Here is a 15,267-nt window from a genome sequence, read left to right on the forward strand (position 1 = left end):
TTTTTATAATATTGTTTTAATGTTTTAAAAAGCAGAGAACGAGAGGGACAGTGGAAATGGGGACCTGGTATGTCAGCCCCACTTTACATTGTGAGAAGTTAGATGGCCCGTCTGCAGTCACAGAATCCTCCCGGAGCCAGTGTGAGCCTAGAACCCCAGCGTCCTGAGCCCCAGCCCACACTGTTTCCACCAGGCTTGCCGTCTGTCCTTCTCCTTAGACGTCAGGGCCATCTGGGCAGGACTCCTGGGCTGCCCTTCTGCTGACCTCGTGGATGCTCTTTCCCTTGCTTTCCTTCCAGAAGTGGAGCAGATCGAGGCCATCGCCAAGTTTGACTACGTGGGGCGGTCACCGCGTGAACTGTCCTTCAAGAAGGGGGCCTCACTGCTCCTGTACCACCGTGCCTCGGAGGACTGGTGGGAGGGTCGTCACAATGGTGTGGATGGACTCATCCCTCATCAGTACATAGTCGTACAGGACATGTGAGTGGGAGCCGGGACGTTCTGTGAAGAATGCTGTAATCGATTAGTGATGTCTAGAATGGGCACAGGAAGGGGAATGCTGGGTTGTATGCCAGCAGTTTGCTGTCCCTGATATAGTTGGCCTTCTGTAAGAATGGGTTATATCTTACTTCTCCTTAAATGGTGATCCACTTAACAAATAAGCAAGCTACTTATCCTTCAGAGTACACAGAGACAGCATTTGACGCCCTTGGCCCACCGTCCTGACCCATCTGACATCCTCCAGAGTATTCATCACCCATTATGATTCTCAGTGTCCAGTGGATCTTGTCATATGCCTCCACTCTCCTGGGCCTTTCCTGTAGCCAGTGGCCAGCGCACCGCCCCTTTCACTGCCCACTATTCTCTTCCCCCATGGTGGCTTTCTCAGAGGATGGGCAGAAACAATCATCCTCTCATTTCCAGTTAATAGGGTATTATTTAAAAAAAAATAATTTCAGGCATTAAAAAAAAGTCCTGTATCTCAAATACCTAGGCCTACTGGAAGGCCCAGAAAGTGGACCCCCTCCGTTCTCTGAAAGCCTTTGAAGGTTCCTGCACACACATTCCCTTCGAGCTCTGGTCAGGCTTAGACGGCACTGATTTATGGAGGAAGCAGCCACTAGCTAGACCTCAAGGGAAGGGGACCAAAAGCATAAGTTTTGATGGTAGAAGGGATGGTCTGAAGCCAGAGAAAAGTCCAGGGCCAAGCAAACCCCAAGAGGAATGCCACAGTGGAGGGCCGTCAGCAGCCCTCTGATGTCCCCAAGCCTCTGATGTGCCCCAGGGAGAGGGCACTGGAAGGGAGAGAGCAGTGGGAGGAGGTTGGCAGGACCCCCCAACAAGCTGAAGCCACCTCACAATTGTCGCCCGCCCTGGGTGGGGTGGGGAGGTGTGGCGGGGAGGCACCTTCTTCCTCCCTCACTTAGCCCTAAACTGCTTCTCTTGGAGCCACATGGAGACTCTGTGCCCAGTGCTCAGCTTGCAGGCTTCTCCCCCCATTTCTCCATCACACCCTCCAGCATTTAGCTTGTCCTAGCCTGGAGTAGCCTGGGAGAGAGGACCAACCTAGCCGAGGGGAAAGGAGAAAGTTGGCATGGGGGTGGTGGCACAGAGGAGGGTCTCCCGCTGGAGAAACTGACCAAGGAGTGTGGTAGGGGGCATGCGTGGTCGTAAGCACGCACAGAGTGGAAAGTGGCTCCTCCCGAGCTGTGGGCGTAAATTAAGCATACAGTGTGTGTTGATTCAGCCCCTCAGGCAGGTCTCAAGGAGCCCTGCACATCCTGGGTTCTCTGGAGCAAAGCACTCCTAATTCCCATCTCTCCTTCTCCCCAGGGACGATGCCTTCTCGGACAGCCTGAGCCAAAAGGCTGACAGTGAGGCCAGCAGCGGGCCGCTGCTGGATGACAAGGCCTCCTCCAAAAACGACCTCCAGTCCCCCACAGAGCACATCTCAGATTACGGCTTTGGGGGGGTGATGGGCCGGTAGGAAATGCAGATTCATTTTTTCCTGCTAGTGGCATGCCCTTCCTGTCTGGTTAGGGAGAAGTGAGGGGGGAGGAGGGAGAGCGGGAGGCTGTTGTGGCCCTTTGTTCCCACAGGTGTCAGATGGGGCATACCGGGGTAGGCTGGCTGGAACTGGCCCAAGAATGCCAGGTACAAAACCATCCAGCTTGGGGTCTGGGGTAGAGAAGGAGAAGGAAGGACATTTATTGGCAAATCAGTGCTTTCTATTTAAAAAAAATAATAATAAATGGGGGAGAGAGAGAGTTACAAATTGGCAAGTATTTTTGCTCCTTCTCTCTGGTTCTTGCACCTCCTCCACTTTCTGTAGAAGACCTAAGCTGTTATATTTAAGAATTTAGAGCTTGCGGACTCCCTGAAGTGCGCTACATAAACAGAAAACTCACACCCACTCACGGGGGCGGGGGAAATTGACACTCTGCTCACCCCCCTATTTGGTGGGAGCACATTTGCCGATTTCTCCACTCCTCCTGTGTGGACTGGGCTGGGCTGTGTCACATGACCTTTCTGCCAGGCAAGGAGCTGCGCTCATCATGCTGCATACAGGTATAGTCCAAAGAATGTGGTTATTAAAAAATAATAAAATAAGGAAAAGAGATGAAAAGAAAAGAAAAAAGAAAAGCTGAGTTTCTCACTACTTTCTTACTCAGATTCTCAAAACGTCATATTCTCTGTTTTTTTGGTGGATAGGTCATGGGATCAACCCACACATACGGGTACTTGCAGAGACAGCCAAAGACCTAGCCGTGATGGGAACGTAGACTCATGAAGTTATTTCAGCAGGAGTCCTCATGCCTCTTTTCACCACATTCTCTTCAGTTCAGGGCACGGCCGTAGATGATGGAATAAGGGGGAAAGTAGAAGGTTGGGTTAGGTAGATGACAGTCACAGGTGACTTCTGGGGGCCATGTCTTCTCCTGCTCGCCTTCCTCTCCCTCTTGCCTCCCTCCCCTGCCTTCTTCCTGCCCTTTCTTTCTCAGTACCTCTTCCTCTCCAACACCTATGCTTTGGTCCTGTTGGGGTACCCACAGGCAGTGCTTAGCTTGGCGGGGGCACTGGGAACTGAAGTGCTGCTGACCACGCTGAGCTTGGTCCCCTGGTCACAACCGCTCTGCCCCTCTTCCCCACCCCCTTGCCACTTCCAGCCTTCCCTCCCCTCACAGCTGCCTTAGAATCTTTGGTGACCTCCCTAGGACATAGCAAAATCTCCTGTGGGTAGAACCCCTTGTCTGAAAAGTACTTTCACACCCACTGAACCTCACTCAAAGGTGGGCGAGGACCGGTACACCCATTTAACAGATTAATAAAATGAGTCTGAAAGAGGACACAGGAAAGTCTGTGACAGAGACAGGACGAGGACTCGCCCTCCTGGTTGACACTCTAGTCCCCTTTTCATTCCACCAGAGCTGCCCTGAAGGGTGAAAGGTGACTGAGTGCACGGAAGGCGTGTCCCATGCAATTTTCACTCTTGAATGACTAGTTTCCCAAGATCTAGAAAAGCCTCCTAGAAATAGCCCTATTGCTGGGGAGATTGGGGGTGGGCGGCAACACTGGACTGTGTTGGGTTCCCAGGGGGGCCCTCCTGTGCTTGCAGGGAGTTAGTAACTTTCTGGTACAGTCAAGCCTCAACGCTTCAGACCGATTAGAAGCCCTTCAGAATCGTGGCAATGTCTAAACCGCTTAAAAACGTATCATGAACCCAACTAACCATCCCCTAAGCGTTCCCAGGTTGAAAGCCTCCTGGCCTTGACTTAATCCGTAGACAAGATTCACGGTGTAGTTAGCACCGCTGTCTGCGGCTTGGAGGCAGAAAGCTGCGATGCCATCATGTGCCCAGGGGAAAGGGCCCCGTGCCGCCGAGCCAGCGCTCGGCCACAGTTCTCCTGGAGGAATTGCCGAGTCTGGCTGAATGAGGCTTTACTATACCCGCTCCCTAGACTAGAGTGTAGCGCGTGGCCTGGGGGTTGGCTGACCCGTTCTGGGACTCGCCAGGGTTGACCTCTGCCCCATGCCCCCGCCCCCTGGCTCCTTTGCAGAGTGCGGTTACGATCCGATGGAGCGGCCATCCCCAGGCGCCGAAGCGGGGGCGACACGCACAGCCCGCCCCGGGGCCTGGGCCCCAGCATAGACACGCCGCCCCGGGCCGCCGCCTGCCCCAGCAGCCCCCACAAAATCCCGCTCACCCGGGGGAGGATCGAGAGCCCGGAGAAGCGGAGGATGGCGACGTTCGGGAGCGCCGGCAGCATCAACTACCCTGACAAGAAGGCGCTCTCCGAGGGGCACTCGATGAGGTCGACGTGCGGCTCCACCAGGCACAGCAGCCTGGGGGACCACAAGTCCCTGGAGGCTGAGGCCCTGGCAGAAGTAAGGGCCAGCGGGAAGGCAGGCTGGGCTAGCCGAGACCCCCAGAGGGGGCTGCGGGCTGGGAGCCTCTTGGCCCTTCACGCCAGGCTCAAGGCTAAGCCGGAAGGCAAGATGGGTGGCGAGCTGGCTTCCCGTCCCACTGTTGACCTCCCTTTGAGGAGTGGAAGCTGGATGGGTGCAGCCGCTGGCTAGGAATCCTGTAAGGACTGAGGACCCCCAGTCTCCAGGGCTGGAGGGGGCATTTCTTCCCTGTGGGGAGGTGGATGATAGGGATGTGGTAATCGCAGGTGTCTCCACAAGATGGCACGATTGAGTTATTCATTCATTGATGTGTTCATTCATTCATTCATTGACAAATATTGATGAGCATCTGTTCTGTGACAATCACTGTGCTAAGCACTGAGTACAATGATGACCTAAAATGGACCCAGGCCTGGCCCAGGTGGAGCTTACAGTTTAGAGAAGAGAGGGACCAACCAGTAACCCACACAGCTGTGAAACAGCAGTTGGGTTGGGTGTCTTGAAGGAGTGGCACACAGTATTTTGAGAGCCTAAAATGGGGAGATTGCACGTAGGCAGGGAGAGACTCCCCTGGGGAGGAACCGACCTGAGACCCAGAGGACAAACGGGACTAAATAGCAGAAGCCAGAAGGGAAGACTGTTCCAGGATCTTCTAAAGTGCTTAGAGTTCTTTATTTTCTAAATTTTTCAAAATCTGAATGAGAAATCTGTGATTTTTATACTTGCCAAGAAAACCAAACAAATTTCTTTAACAAATTGTTATGAAGCAATTTGTTTCAACTGTTTAATAATTTGCACAACTGGTTTCATGTGTTTTTGACAGTTCTATCATATTTTCAAAAGCTTCCATTTTTTTTCTCTCTGGAATTTGGGGTGGGGCCCATTGTGTACCCCCTCCCTAATGTTATCTCCCGCTTAAGGTAAAAGAGACAACCAGAACCTTCCCGGCTGTGAGGATTCTGTTGTGGGGAGTGGCATTTGAATCCCTGGTCACAAGGGGAAAGGGAAAAGTTGTGAACTTGGGGGCTGCGTTCTAGAGGAGGCCAGGAAAGTTTCCGAGGGAACATCAACACAGGAACAACTCGCCCAGCAATTGGAGCTCCTGTTCACACCCGTAGGATCTGTGTTGGTGCATGTCCTGATGCCCACTCCCGAGGGATCCCTGAAGATCATTGCCTTGGCGTGGGTCCAGCAGCCAAGCCAGGCAACCTGCTGGTCCCTCCATTCTTGAAGGCCACCCTCTTGGGAAGCATCCCCCTAGCATCTGACATCACCTGGCAGTTCTACCGCGGGCCCTTTTGGGGAGTGCGCTACCTGAGGCCTGGCCTAGAGTCCTTTACATGCAGAATCAAATGCAGTCTAGGCCAGTGCTTCCATAAGGAGGTCCCACAGCAGACTAGTTCCATGGGATGTTAATGGGGAAAGAAAGAGTTGTGTGGTCAACAAGTTTTGGAGGGATGCTGGTCTGACAAAGTTGAATGACTTGTCTGCAAGACTTTTTAGAACCTTTAAATACATTGATGTGCATTATAAATCTCCAAGAAAGAGGACAGGGCACGCCCCATCTCCCAGACTTCTTTGACCTTTATTCACAGAGCATTTTGCAAGACCAGCCCAAAGAAAACGCTTGGGAAATGCTGCATGCGTTTTCCATTTGCAAACATCTACATACTCTCTAATTTGATAGTTGCCATTCAAGAGCTCCTTCACTGACAGAGGTGAAATGGGACAGCATAGTGAACAATATGTAAATAGCTCAGGGGACACTGGACAGCCTCCCGCCTGCTCAGCATCGGTTTTGATGAGCGCTTGACTTTGCAGGCTACCCGGGGAATGGGGGTGCGGAGAATCCCCAGGAGTAGATGCAGTTACCTGAAATTCTTTGGTCTCAAAATGTCCTTTAGGATTTAGATTTGAACCCAGTTAAAGAGGCTGTTTGGGGAAGCTGCAACATTGCCATCCAGAGTGGGAAGATCTAATTTGGGAGGAGGTGAAAAGTGATCACTTTCCCCACGCTGTCCATCCTCCCCCCAGCGCCTCTCTGCAGCTCCGCGCTGGAGGTTACAGCATCACCTCTCAGACTAATGCAAGGCTCACGCCTAAACTACTCTGCTGATCTTTCTCTGAGCTTTCTGTCTTTCTGGCTCACACTCTGCCAGGGTAGAGTGGGGATGGTGGCAGAAGGGTGATAATCCCATTTTATTTATTAAAATTTTACCTTTCAGCTCATGCTGGAGTGGAGTGGAGAGAGCACTGATGTCAGTAGGGGACTTCATTTCAGCAGAGTGGGGCGTGGAAAGCAGACTTTACCACTGCAGGGTTGGGATATAGCAAAGATGGGGAGAGGACTGCCATCTCTCTCGTCATGCAGAACCCCCCCCCCCCCCCCCACAGCTAGACCTTTTGGATAAAGGCACAAAAGGCCTCATCTTAAAGTGGCCAGTGTTATGGGGCAAAGCATAAGATGTCATGGGGAAGCATAAAAGCTAAGATTAGCCTTTGGCTAATTATTAATAGTTTCTTAAAACAAAAAATAATAGATTGGGACCCTGACTGTGGCCAGATTAGAGCCTGTCATGGGGGCCCAGGGCAGGCAGGAGGCCACCTGTAGACAGGAGGAGGAGAGAAGGTGAAAGAGGGCTTGGGGGTGGAAAGGGGCCAGCCAGAGCAGCTCTAGGCTCCAACTCCCTCAGTCTGACCAGACTTTCAGTTTTTCCAGATTTGCCTCAGGGCAGAGAAGCAAGTGTGTCTTAATAGTCATCATTGTCACTGAGGTTGTGCACAGCACCTTCCAGCAGTGGTTTTCAGCGGTGTCCCTCGTTGTCCCCTTGGCGGCCAAGCCTGTGGGCTCTGGCCTGGCTCAGCTCCTCTTGCATCTGTTTGATGTGGAGGCATCCCTGTAAAACCCTGTGTGAACTGAGGACTCGGGCTAAAGGGAGTCTGAAGACCACTGTCTGGCAGTTTCCAAAGCTTCCTCATGTCTATTATCTCGTTCCATCTTCACAGTAAACGTGTGGGCTTTCAACAGAGGAACAAAGTATGGTGCAGAACGACTGAGACTTGCCCACGTTCACACAGCCAGCAAGGGGCAGAGGAGTCTTTACGTCCCCAAATCCGGGCCCTTTGCCAGAGCCAAGGGCTCCTGGGTTCAGTGCTGACTTCCAGCTCCAGCACCCCCTCCTTGGCTTCAGGGGGAATGGAGGCCTTGAGAATCAGCACAGATGGAAGGAGGAGCCCCGGGCTGACAGGCTCTGCTCCGGGAGGTCCTGGGCCTGCCGTAATCTCTCTGACATTCCAAGTGCTCTCATACTGATGAGCTCTTAAATATTACAACAGCCCTGGGGATTATGTAGGCAGATGTGGATTTTTGTTACTTTTTAAAATTTCTATTTTTTAAAAAAACAGTTTTCTGATTATAATACAGAGAAGAAAGTAACACTCCATTCTGGGGTGAATACTGTGGACATTCCGATATGTAACCTCCAAATACTTTTTCTATGGGCAAGGACTTTTAAAAAAGTAATAATAGGTAAGGGCATGAACTCTGGAGCCAGGCCACCTGGATTGAGACTTAGGCTGTGCTACTAAGTAGCTGTGTGACCTTGGGCATGTTACTTAACCAGTCCAAGCTTCCATTTCCTCATGTGTGTAAGGAGCATAATGGTAGTTCTTACCATCTAAGTGTGAGGATTAAGTGAACTATTAGTGGAAAGGGCTTGAATTTGGTGCTCAGTAGTAGCTACTATTGCCATCGTTATTGTCATTGTTATTTGTGAGTGCTTACTGTGTGCCAGGTGCCACGCCAAACTCTTCACAGGGACTGTATCATTTAATACACTCACCAACCCCCTAAGGTCAGTAGTATATTTATCTGTAATTTACAAACGATGATTCTGAGGCTCAGAGAGGTGAGGTGACTTGCCCAAGGTCACATAGTGAGGAAGTGGCAAAGCTGGGATTTGAACCCATGTTTGTCTGGCTCCAGAGCCTGCCTTCCTACCCACTAGCCTAACCTGCCCTTATCCAGTCCACTTGCTCTGTAGGCAGTGTGCAGGGGACACCTACGTTGATTTTCCCATTTGGTTATAAGTCACCCTGGGGATTTAATCTCCCCCACAGCCATGAGGCTTGTGGGGAAATCTCCCTAAGAAGCCACAAGCTGGCTAGCAGCTGAGAAAGGACTGGACCCCAGGCCTCCAGAATCAGTGCTGACAAGAGCTCTCTGTGTCCCCAGGACATCGAGAAGACCATGAGCACGGCTCTGCATGAGCTGCGGGAACTCGAGAGGCAGAACACAGTCAAGCAGGCGCCAGATGTGGTGCTGGACACCCTGGAGCCCCTGAAGAACCCGCCAGGTCCCATCAGCTCGGAGCCCGCCAGCCCCCTGCACACCATTGTCATCCGTGACCCCGACGCCGCCATGCGCCGCAGCAGCAGCTCCTCCACTGAGATGATGACCACCTTCAAGCCAGCCCTATCTGCCCGCCTGGCCGGTGCCCAGCTGCGCCCGCCCCCCATGCGGCCGGTGCGGCCCGTGGTCCAGCATCGGTCCAGCAGCAGCAGCAGCTCGGGCGTGGGCAGCCCAGCTGTGACGCCCACCGAGAAGATGTTCCCCAACAGCTCAGCCGACAAGTCGGGCACCATGTGACCTGCAGGATGGGCGGCACCGCCCTGCCCGCTGTGGCTCGCCATGGCCAAGGGTGGCCTCTGTGACCTCCACGTCCTTACCAGTGCTCAAGGCCTTGTCAAGCAGAGACCAGAAGGTCAGCCTGGGAGCACGTGTGTGCAGAGCTTAGGCCGGGCACTGGCCGCAGCTCACGTTCAGCCATGTGAATCCCACAGCCCTCGCGAGTGTAAACAGACGCTCAGAGGAGCGCAGGAGCAAGCTAAGCGGCCCAACCAGAGCGTTTCCTCAGATTGTGGCAAGATGTTCAATGGCTTCGCCTGCATATCGTCACTGGAAAATTCTTCTCTCGACATTCTCTCTACGTACATACGTACGTGTGTATATATGTGTGTGCATATATACACGTATGTATGTGTGTGTCTGTAGGTGTGTGTATATATATATTTATGCATCTATATACATATACTAGATCTGGACACACATACTAAGTGTATATAGGATCTCCTTTTTCTTTTTCTGAAACTTAGATTTACCTCAGACCCATGCCACCAAACATCTCCCGCTGAGTTATTTGGTGGGATCTGCAGGGACTTTTCTGGGAGAACTCAGAGGCCCACAGTAACTGCGAATGAAGCAATATACCACTAACCTGCAGAAAAACAAAACAGTCTCCCACTGTCTCCAGAAGCCGTGGCCTTCCAGAACAGTCTGCCCTTACAGGAAGGGTGGGGCAGGCGGTAACCCAAGCAGGCTGCCCCTAGAGGTGGGGAACCCTTCACAGAACCCCCCCACCCCCTCCACCCCAGAGACCCTGCCTTTCCACCCGGAGGCCAAGGGCCAACTGTACCCCCAAAGGCACGGGGAGGACGTTGGCGAGAAGACCCCTGGCCACAGCATTCTTGTGTTTGTATGTGGAAAAAGGGGATAGTAACCCCCTAAGCCCCATTGTAGCACAGTATTGTGTGTGGTTGGGAAAAAGGAAAACTCAACACAGTGGTGTGGAACACTTCCGAACCTAGAAACGCTGTAGGAATAAATGTGGTAACTATAGAGGTTTAACTTATACCATTTTCAAAATATTTAAGTTTTTATTTTCCTCTTTCTACTAATTATCCTGTGTCAGATCTGGAACTAAACAGGCAAGGAGGCTTTGGGTCACATCATTTTAATTTAAAATCAGGCCGTGACGCACTTGGCTGGTGCCTCTTGCATGAAGCGCATGGGCCCTAAGTGCCCAGCTCAGACCAGGGGCCCAGGAGGGGCGCCCCTTGGCACTTTCCAACCTAGAGAACACGTCCGTTGAGTTTATGCAAGTGAAATAGCTTCCCTCTCTCCCTTCCCTTCCCTTCCACTCGCCTCCTCCAGAGCATTTAGTGTAATTGAAAATACGGTGATAGAATTGGGGTGCATGATGTTCAAGTATTTTGCCTCTTGGCTGGGAAAAGACCTTCCGGAACCCTTGTTTGATTCCATTTTAATGTTTTGATTCCCACTTCCTCTTTCGATCTCTTCATTTCCCAGAGCTGGGCTGTTTCTGGATAATGGGACACAGGTGGATCAGATTCTAACAGGACCACTTTTACCCGCTCCCCTCATGCCAAGCCAAAGGCTTCCTTCCTATTGTTCTCCAGCTTCCTCTCTTTCTCTCCCTCGAGGCCTCTGAGTGTGTCTCCATGGCTGTGGTTTGGAGTCAAAAGTTCTGTGTCTGAGTCCCAGCCCCCCACCCCACCTTAGGTGCTCTGGGACTGTGGCCATGTCACTCCACCTCATTGAGCCTCAGTGTCCTGCTCCATAAAATGAAGAGAATAAAGATAAAATGTGAGCAAGCTGTGTAAACTGGAAAGCAGTGTGCCAACACTATTGTTCTTTTTATTATCATTAGTAGGGTAAGTCTTTTAGATCAAAAACCATCCAGGACCTTCCTTTTGAAACCTCCTAATAGCAATGGAGAAGTGGGCAGTGGAATTTTCCTACCAGCTTCTAACAGCCCTGAAGCACAGCCCTACAGATATATCACCTATTGACGCTTGAAATGCCATCATTCCCATTTCAACCCATTGGATTAAGTTTTGCCCTCTCCTCTGGTCCTCTGTAAAAAGGTAAACATACCCCAGAGGGAGGGACTGTTAAGTCACTAGTATCTGGGCGTGTAGGAGTGGTAAGCCATTCTGCCTTGTCTGAAGGACTGGCATTGAGAGCACACAGCGGAAGGAAGGACCAAGAAAGGGCACAGAAAGAGAACGCCAGGGAGAGGCCAATGACAAACTTGACCCTCCTTGTTTTGCCTAGAACGAACCGTTCTCTTTTAGCTCCTGGAAATGAAAGCACCTCGGAACCAGCTAGGAGCCCTCTGCCTTGGAGCCCATAAAGGTATCCCCGTTTTACAGCTTAGGAAAGAAAGCTAGACCTTGGGATATGCTATGACTTGCCCAAGATTTAATAGATAGCTGAGAGTGGGGCTGTGTCAGGCTCGTAAAGTCATTTACTTGCAAGGACACTCTGCTGTCCAGCCAGGTCACAAGACATCTCATTTCTACCCCAGAGATATGCCCAGACCTTAAAAGCAGTAGCCTGCTGCGTAAAATGTGACCTGCTCTGCCATGACTACCAGAGGAAAAGTGACAATCTGAGTTGACAGATCTGTCTCCTGATATGCATAACACCAGTCAGACCGTGTGGATTTTCGTCTCAGTTGACTAACTTTGTTTTTTCTTGCTGAAGTGGACCTGCCTTTCACTGAATGACCTCAAGGCAGAGCCCTGGCTGTTTTCTTTAAGCACTTATTTTTCCATTGGGAAACGGCTGGTGAGTTCACATCTAGGGAAGCTCACCCCCCACTCATCCAGCCCCAAATCTGAGCCTTGACGCAGAACCAAATGGAAAAATCCTTTCCTGTGCCCCTCCCCCCGCTTCCTCATCTGGCTCTCTGCATGTCACCCTCCACAAGCACCGGGTCCCATCCATAGTCTCTGAGCATTGGCATCCTCTTCCTGACTCCTGCCTGTGTTAGTCCACTATATATTGCTGTATTTGCTTAAATGCTGGAAAGTAACTGTTAAAATGTGAAACTGTAATTTTTAAAAAGGCTACAGTTAAATTATAGCCAATGCCACTCACCAAATCTTTGCACCTAGTAGATAGATCAATGTGAAAAACAAATACCAGAAACCTAACTGTACAGTGAGTGTGGGGGAAATGTAGTAACCTAGTTAGTAGTCCTCAATATAACCAATTGTACAAGGGGCAGTGGTGTTTACCTACTTGTCCATCACCATTACTGAAAGCTGTACTGATCAGTTCGTTGATAACGGGCATTTTTTTTTTTTTTTTTTTTTTTACTTCACAGAATGAGTTCTTTTCTTAACCTTCAACTTACCCTGAGGTCAAGCCTTTTGTCTTTACGTGTAACCGATGTTCAGTCTATTTTTAGGAATGAACCAGCAAGATGTTCATTTAAAACTGACCAAAGACAATTCATTCCTGGTCTAGTTTCCTGGGCCTCGGGGCCCAGCTGCCGCTAAAGACCTTTCTGGGATAAAATTGAGAACAAGCTGTGCTTCCCACCCCACGCCCCCTGTCCCCCTTTATTCCCTGTTCCTCTTAAAGAGCTGCTCTGAGCTGTGGGATTCTATGAAAAATTCTTGCCTTTCCTTGTTTTCAGTGCTAACGATTTCTCACCTTGAAGCGCCTTTTGAACCCCAGACAGAGCGCATAACTGGAGGGAATTGTAAGCTTGGGAAGTAGACTTGGGAGTCTTTTCTCTGAGGTCACCAGGCCAAGGGGCAGGAGAGAAATGGATTCCCAAGGGACGAAAGGTTTCTATTCAACAAAGAAATCTGAGTGGGAAGAGACACAGGGAAATGGAGCCATCCTTTGGCCACGGCTGGAACCAGCAGTTCAGAGATCTGCCTTATAAACACTTCAGAACTGGTTTGTGGTACGCGGAGGGGAGCCAGTGTGGGGAAGGGCCTTTGCGTGGGGCTTCCTTCCCTGTTGGAGGCCCTTGGAGTGCCTTGTTGGGTATCTTTCTTTCTCATTCAGGAGGCATGAATGCGGAGGACTTCCTGTGACCTGGTGGTTACCTGGCGCCCAGCGCACGTACACGGCTGGTGGAAAACCACAAGGACTAATGTAATGGTTCTTCCTCTCAGTCTTTCTGTTCTTAACTTTCCACACATCCAGATGGTTCCACACCAGAGCAAATGCCTCATTCTCCCGAGAAAGCCAGAAAGAAGAATGGCTGGCTCCCAACCACGGTGGGGGCCCTGTGGGGCTTGTTGGGACGGGCAGGGAGGAAAAGGCAGGAAGGGGTGAGCCGAGGTGTTGCTTAGCCGATTTTCTGCTGTGCAGAGCTAATGCTGACGTTTCATGTCAACTTCCCCGGTTCTCTGGGGACTCCTCTCTTCTGAGCAGCCATGTAGAGAATTCCCCACGTACCCAGAGTTGCCCAGGGGAGTGGAGAGAAGGACTTTGCTGTCAGGTCGGAGTCCTCCTGGCCTCTCTGAGGTTGATCTGCCAGTGTCCTGCTGTCCCACCCTCTGGGACTGGCCGAATGGCCAGCGCTGCCCCTTGCTGACACCTCCTTTCTGTGTGAACTGTCCCCGGCAAATAACAAAGCTGTTCCTTGAACCAGTACAACCAGAGTGCACTTTGCCTTCCTTAGACGGAAGTAGATTCTGGCTAGAGTTTCCGCTCAGGCTCTAGTCCCCAGCGGTGTGGCTGTTTACACGGTTTGGCATTAGGTTCGGTTCTGATTGCTTCAGAGTGGCTGGTCTCTTTCGTTTCCTTCGGTTTCCTTCCTCCCCAAACTGTGTCAGGAAAAAACAAACTGAAACCACCCTAGGAAATTGCTGGTTGCCTGTCACCCCGTGATGATCAGTCTTGCCCTCTCCCAGATCCTGTTTCTCCACCCAACGCCCGTCCTCTAGAGTGTCTGACTGGATCCTCTGTCGCGTATTCTGATGGTGCCTGCTGGTTTGACGTGGAGCTATCCTGTGAAATAAAACAGCTTAACTTTTCTCAAACGTGCTCCGGTGGCTTTTTGAAAGTGTGAGGTGGCACCTCGGGGGTGGGGAGGTCCCAGGGCACTCTTCCTCCCCTCCAGCCCACACCGTCTGAGTGCCTCCCCCAGGAACCGTCCCCGAAACGTCCTTTAGCTCAGATCCAACAAGGCGGACGCCAAGGCTCCAAGGAGGACTGCTCCAACCCTGGAGCTAATTGAAGAAGGTAACTGCGGGGTGCCTGCTGGGAAAGCAGGCGCTGGAAATGTCAAAGCAGAGGAAGCGGGGAAGGAGCTGTCGTCTGCAGAGAGTGCCTTCAAAAGTCCAAGACACACCGCCAGAGGCCACAGCACGCTAATCTCCAATGTGAAGGCACGCACAACATCTTAGCATTCACTGTCTACACACATGATACAGCCCCTTGGGTTTTTTTTTTTTACCTATGTTTGTGTGTGTGTGTGTGTGAAGTATTTATTGATCACTTACTTCTGTCCCAGGCACGACTTTAAGCCCTTTACATGCATTTTCTCATCAAATTCTCAAAATAGCCATTGAAGGGAAGTACCCTTCTTAAATACCATTCTGCAGATGAGGAAACTGAGGCTCTGAGAGGGTACGTGGCTCCCCCAAGGTAAAGTTGGGACGTGCAGGAGCCAGAATTTGAGCCCAGTAAAGCTATGCTCTTTACAAGTTGGTCGTACGGGCTGTCTCTGAGCACGCTCATTACACATGGTTGGTGCAGGATCTCATGACTGAGGGAGCTTGCTGCCCGCCGCACCCAATAGCGACTCCAGGGCCTTTCCTTTCTGATGGACCTCCTGGTAGATCTTCACGCAGGGGCCTCTTTGCAGAAGAGAACCAGGTCTTCCACCAGCCTCCAAGAATCCCTTATTCCCACCATAACCACGCATCACTCAGTGATGGCCTCTTGCTGATTCCAGGCTCCAATGCTGTGAAACCTTCTGAGAGGCTCAATATTGTATGCATTCCGTAATTTGTTTCCACGCTTATAGCAACCGTGCTCACTTGAGGGCCCCACATCAGAAGACTCTCATTCATTCTACAAGCACACAGGAAGTACGTTTGTATGCACCTCGCCCCAAGTTAGCTGCCGGGGAAAGAGACGGATGAGACCCAGTTCCTACCCTCACGCTGCTTACAGTCTCGTTGCACACAATGATCGCTCTAGAATTCTGAAATCAGAATCAACTTTGACTCATTATGACAACAATT

At 51.2% G+C, this 15,267-nt stretch overlaps 1 protein-coding gene across 6 annotated transcripts in view; it reads left to right on the top strand.

The window, feature by feature from the left end:
- The window catches only part of SRGAP3 (SLIT-ROBO Rho GTPase activating protein 3), a 246,090-nt gene extending 232,038 nt beyond the window's left edge, over positions 1–14,052 (top strand). For 4 of the 6 annotated variants that reach the window (XM_070492686.1, XM_070492687.1, XM_014857939.3 and 1 more), the window contains exons 19-22: positions 300–480; positions 1,834–1,983; positions 4,059–4,386; positions 8,642–14,052. In XM_070492686.1, coding sequence (XP_070348787.1) covers positions 300–480; positions 1,834–1,983; positions 4,059–4,386; positions 8,642–9,055 — 1,073 coding nt within the window. In that variant the 3' untranslated portion in view covers positions 9,056–14,052. The remainder of the gene's footprint in view (positions 1–299; positions 481–1,833; positions 1,984–4,058; positions 4,387–8,641) is intronic. The other 2 variants (XM_070492689.1, XM_044754247.2) reach the window with 1 other exon arrangement.
- The last annotated feature ends 1,215 nt before the right edge of the window (positions 14,053–15,267 follow it).

Source organism: Equus asinus, chromosome 21, assembly GCF_041296235.1.
Source record: "Equus asinus isolate D_3611 breed Donkey chromosome 21, EquAss-T2T_v2, whole genome shotgun sequence".
Taxonomy (NCBI): Eukaryota; Metazoa; Chordata; class Mammalia; order Perissodactyla; family Equidae; genus Equus; species Equus asinus.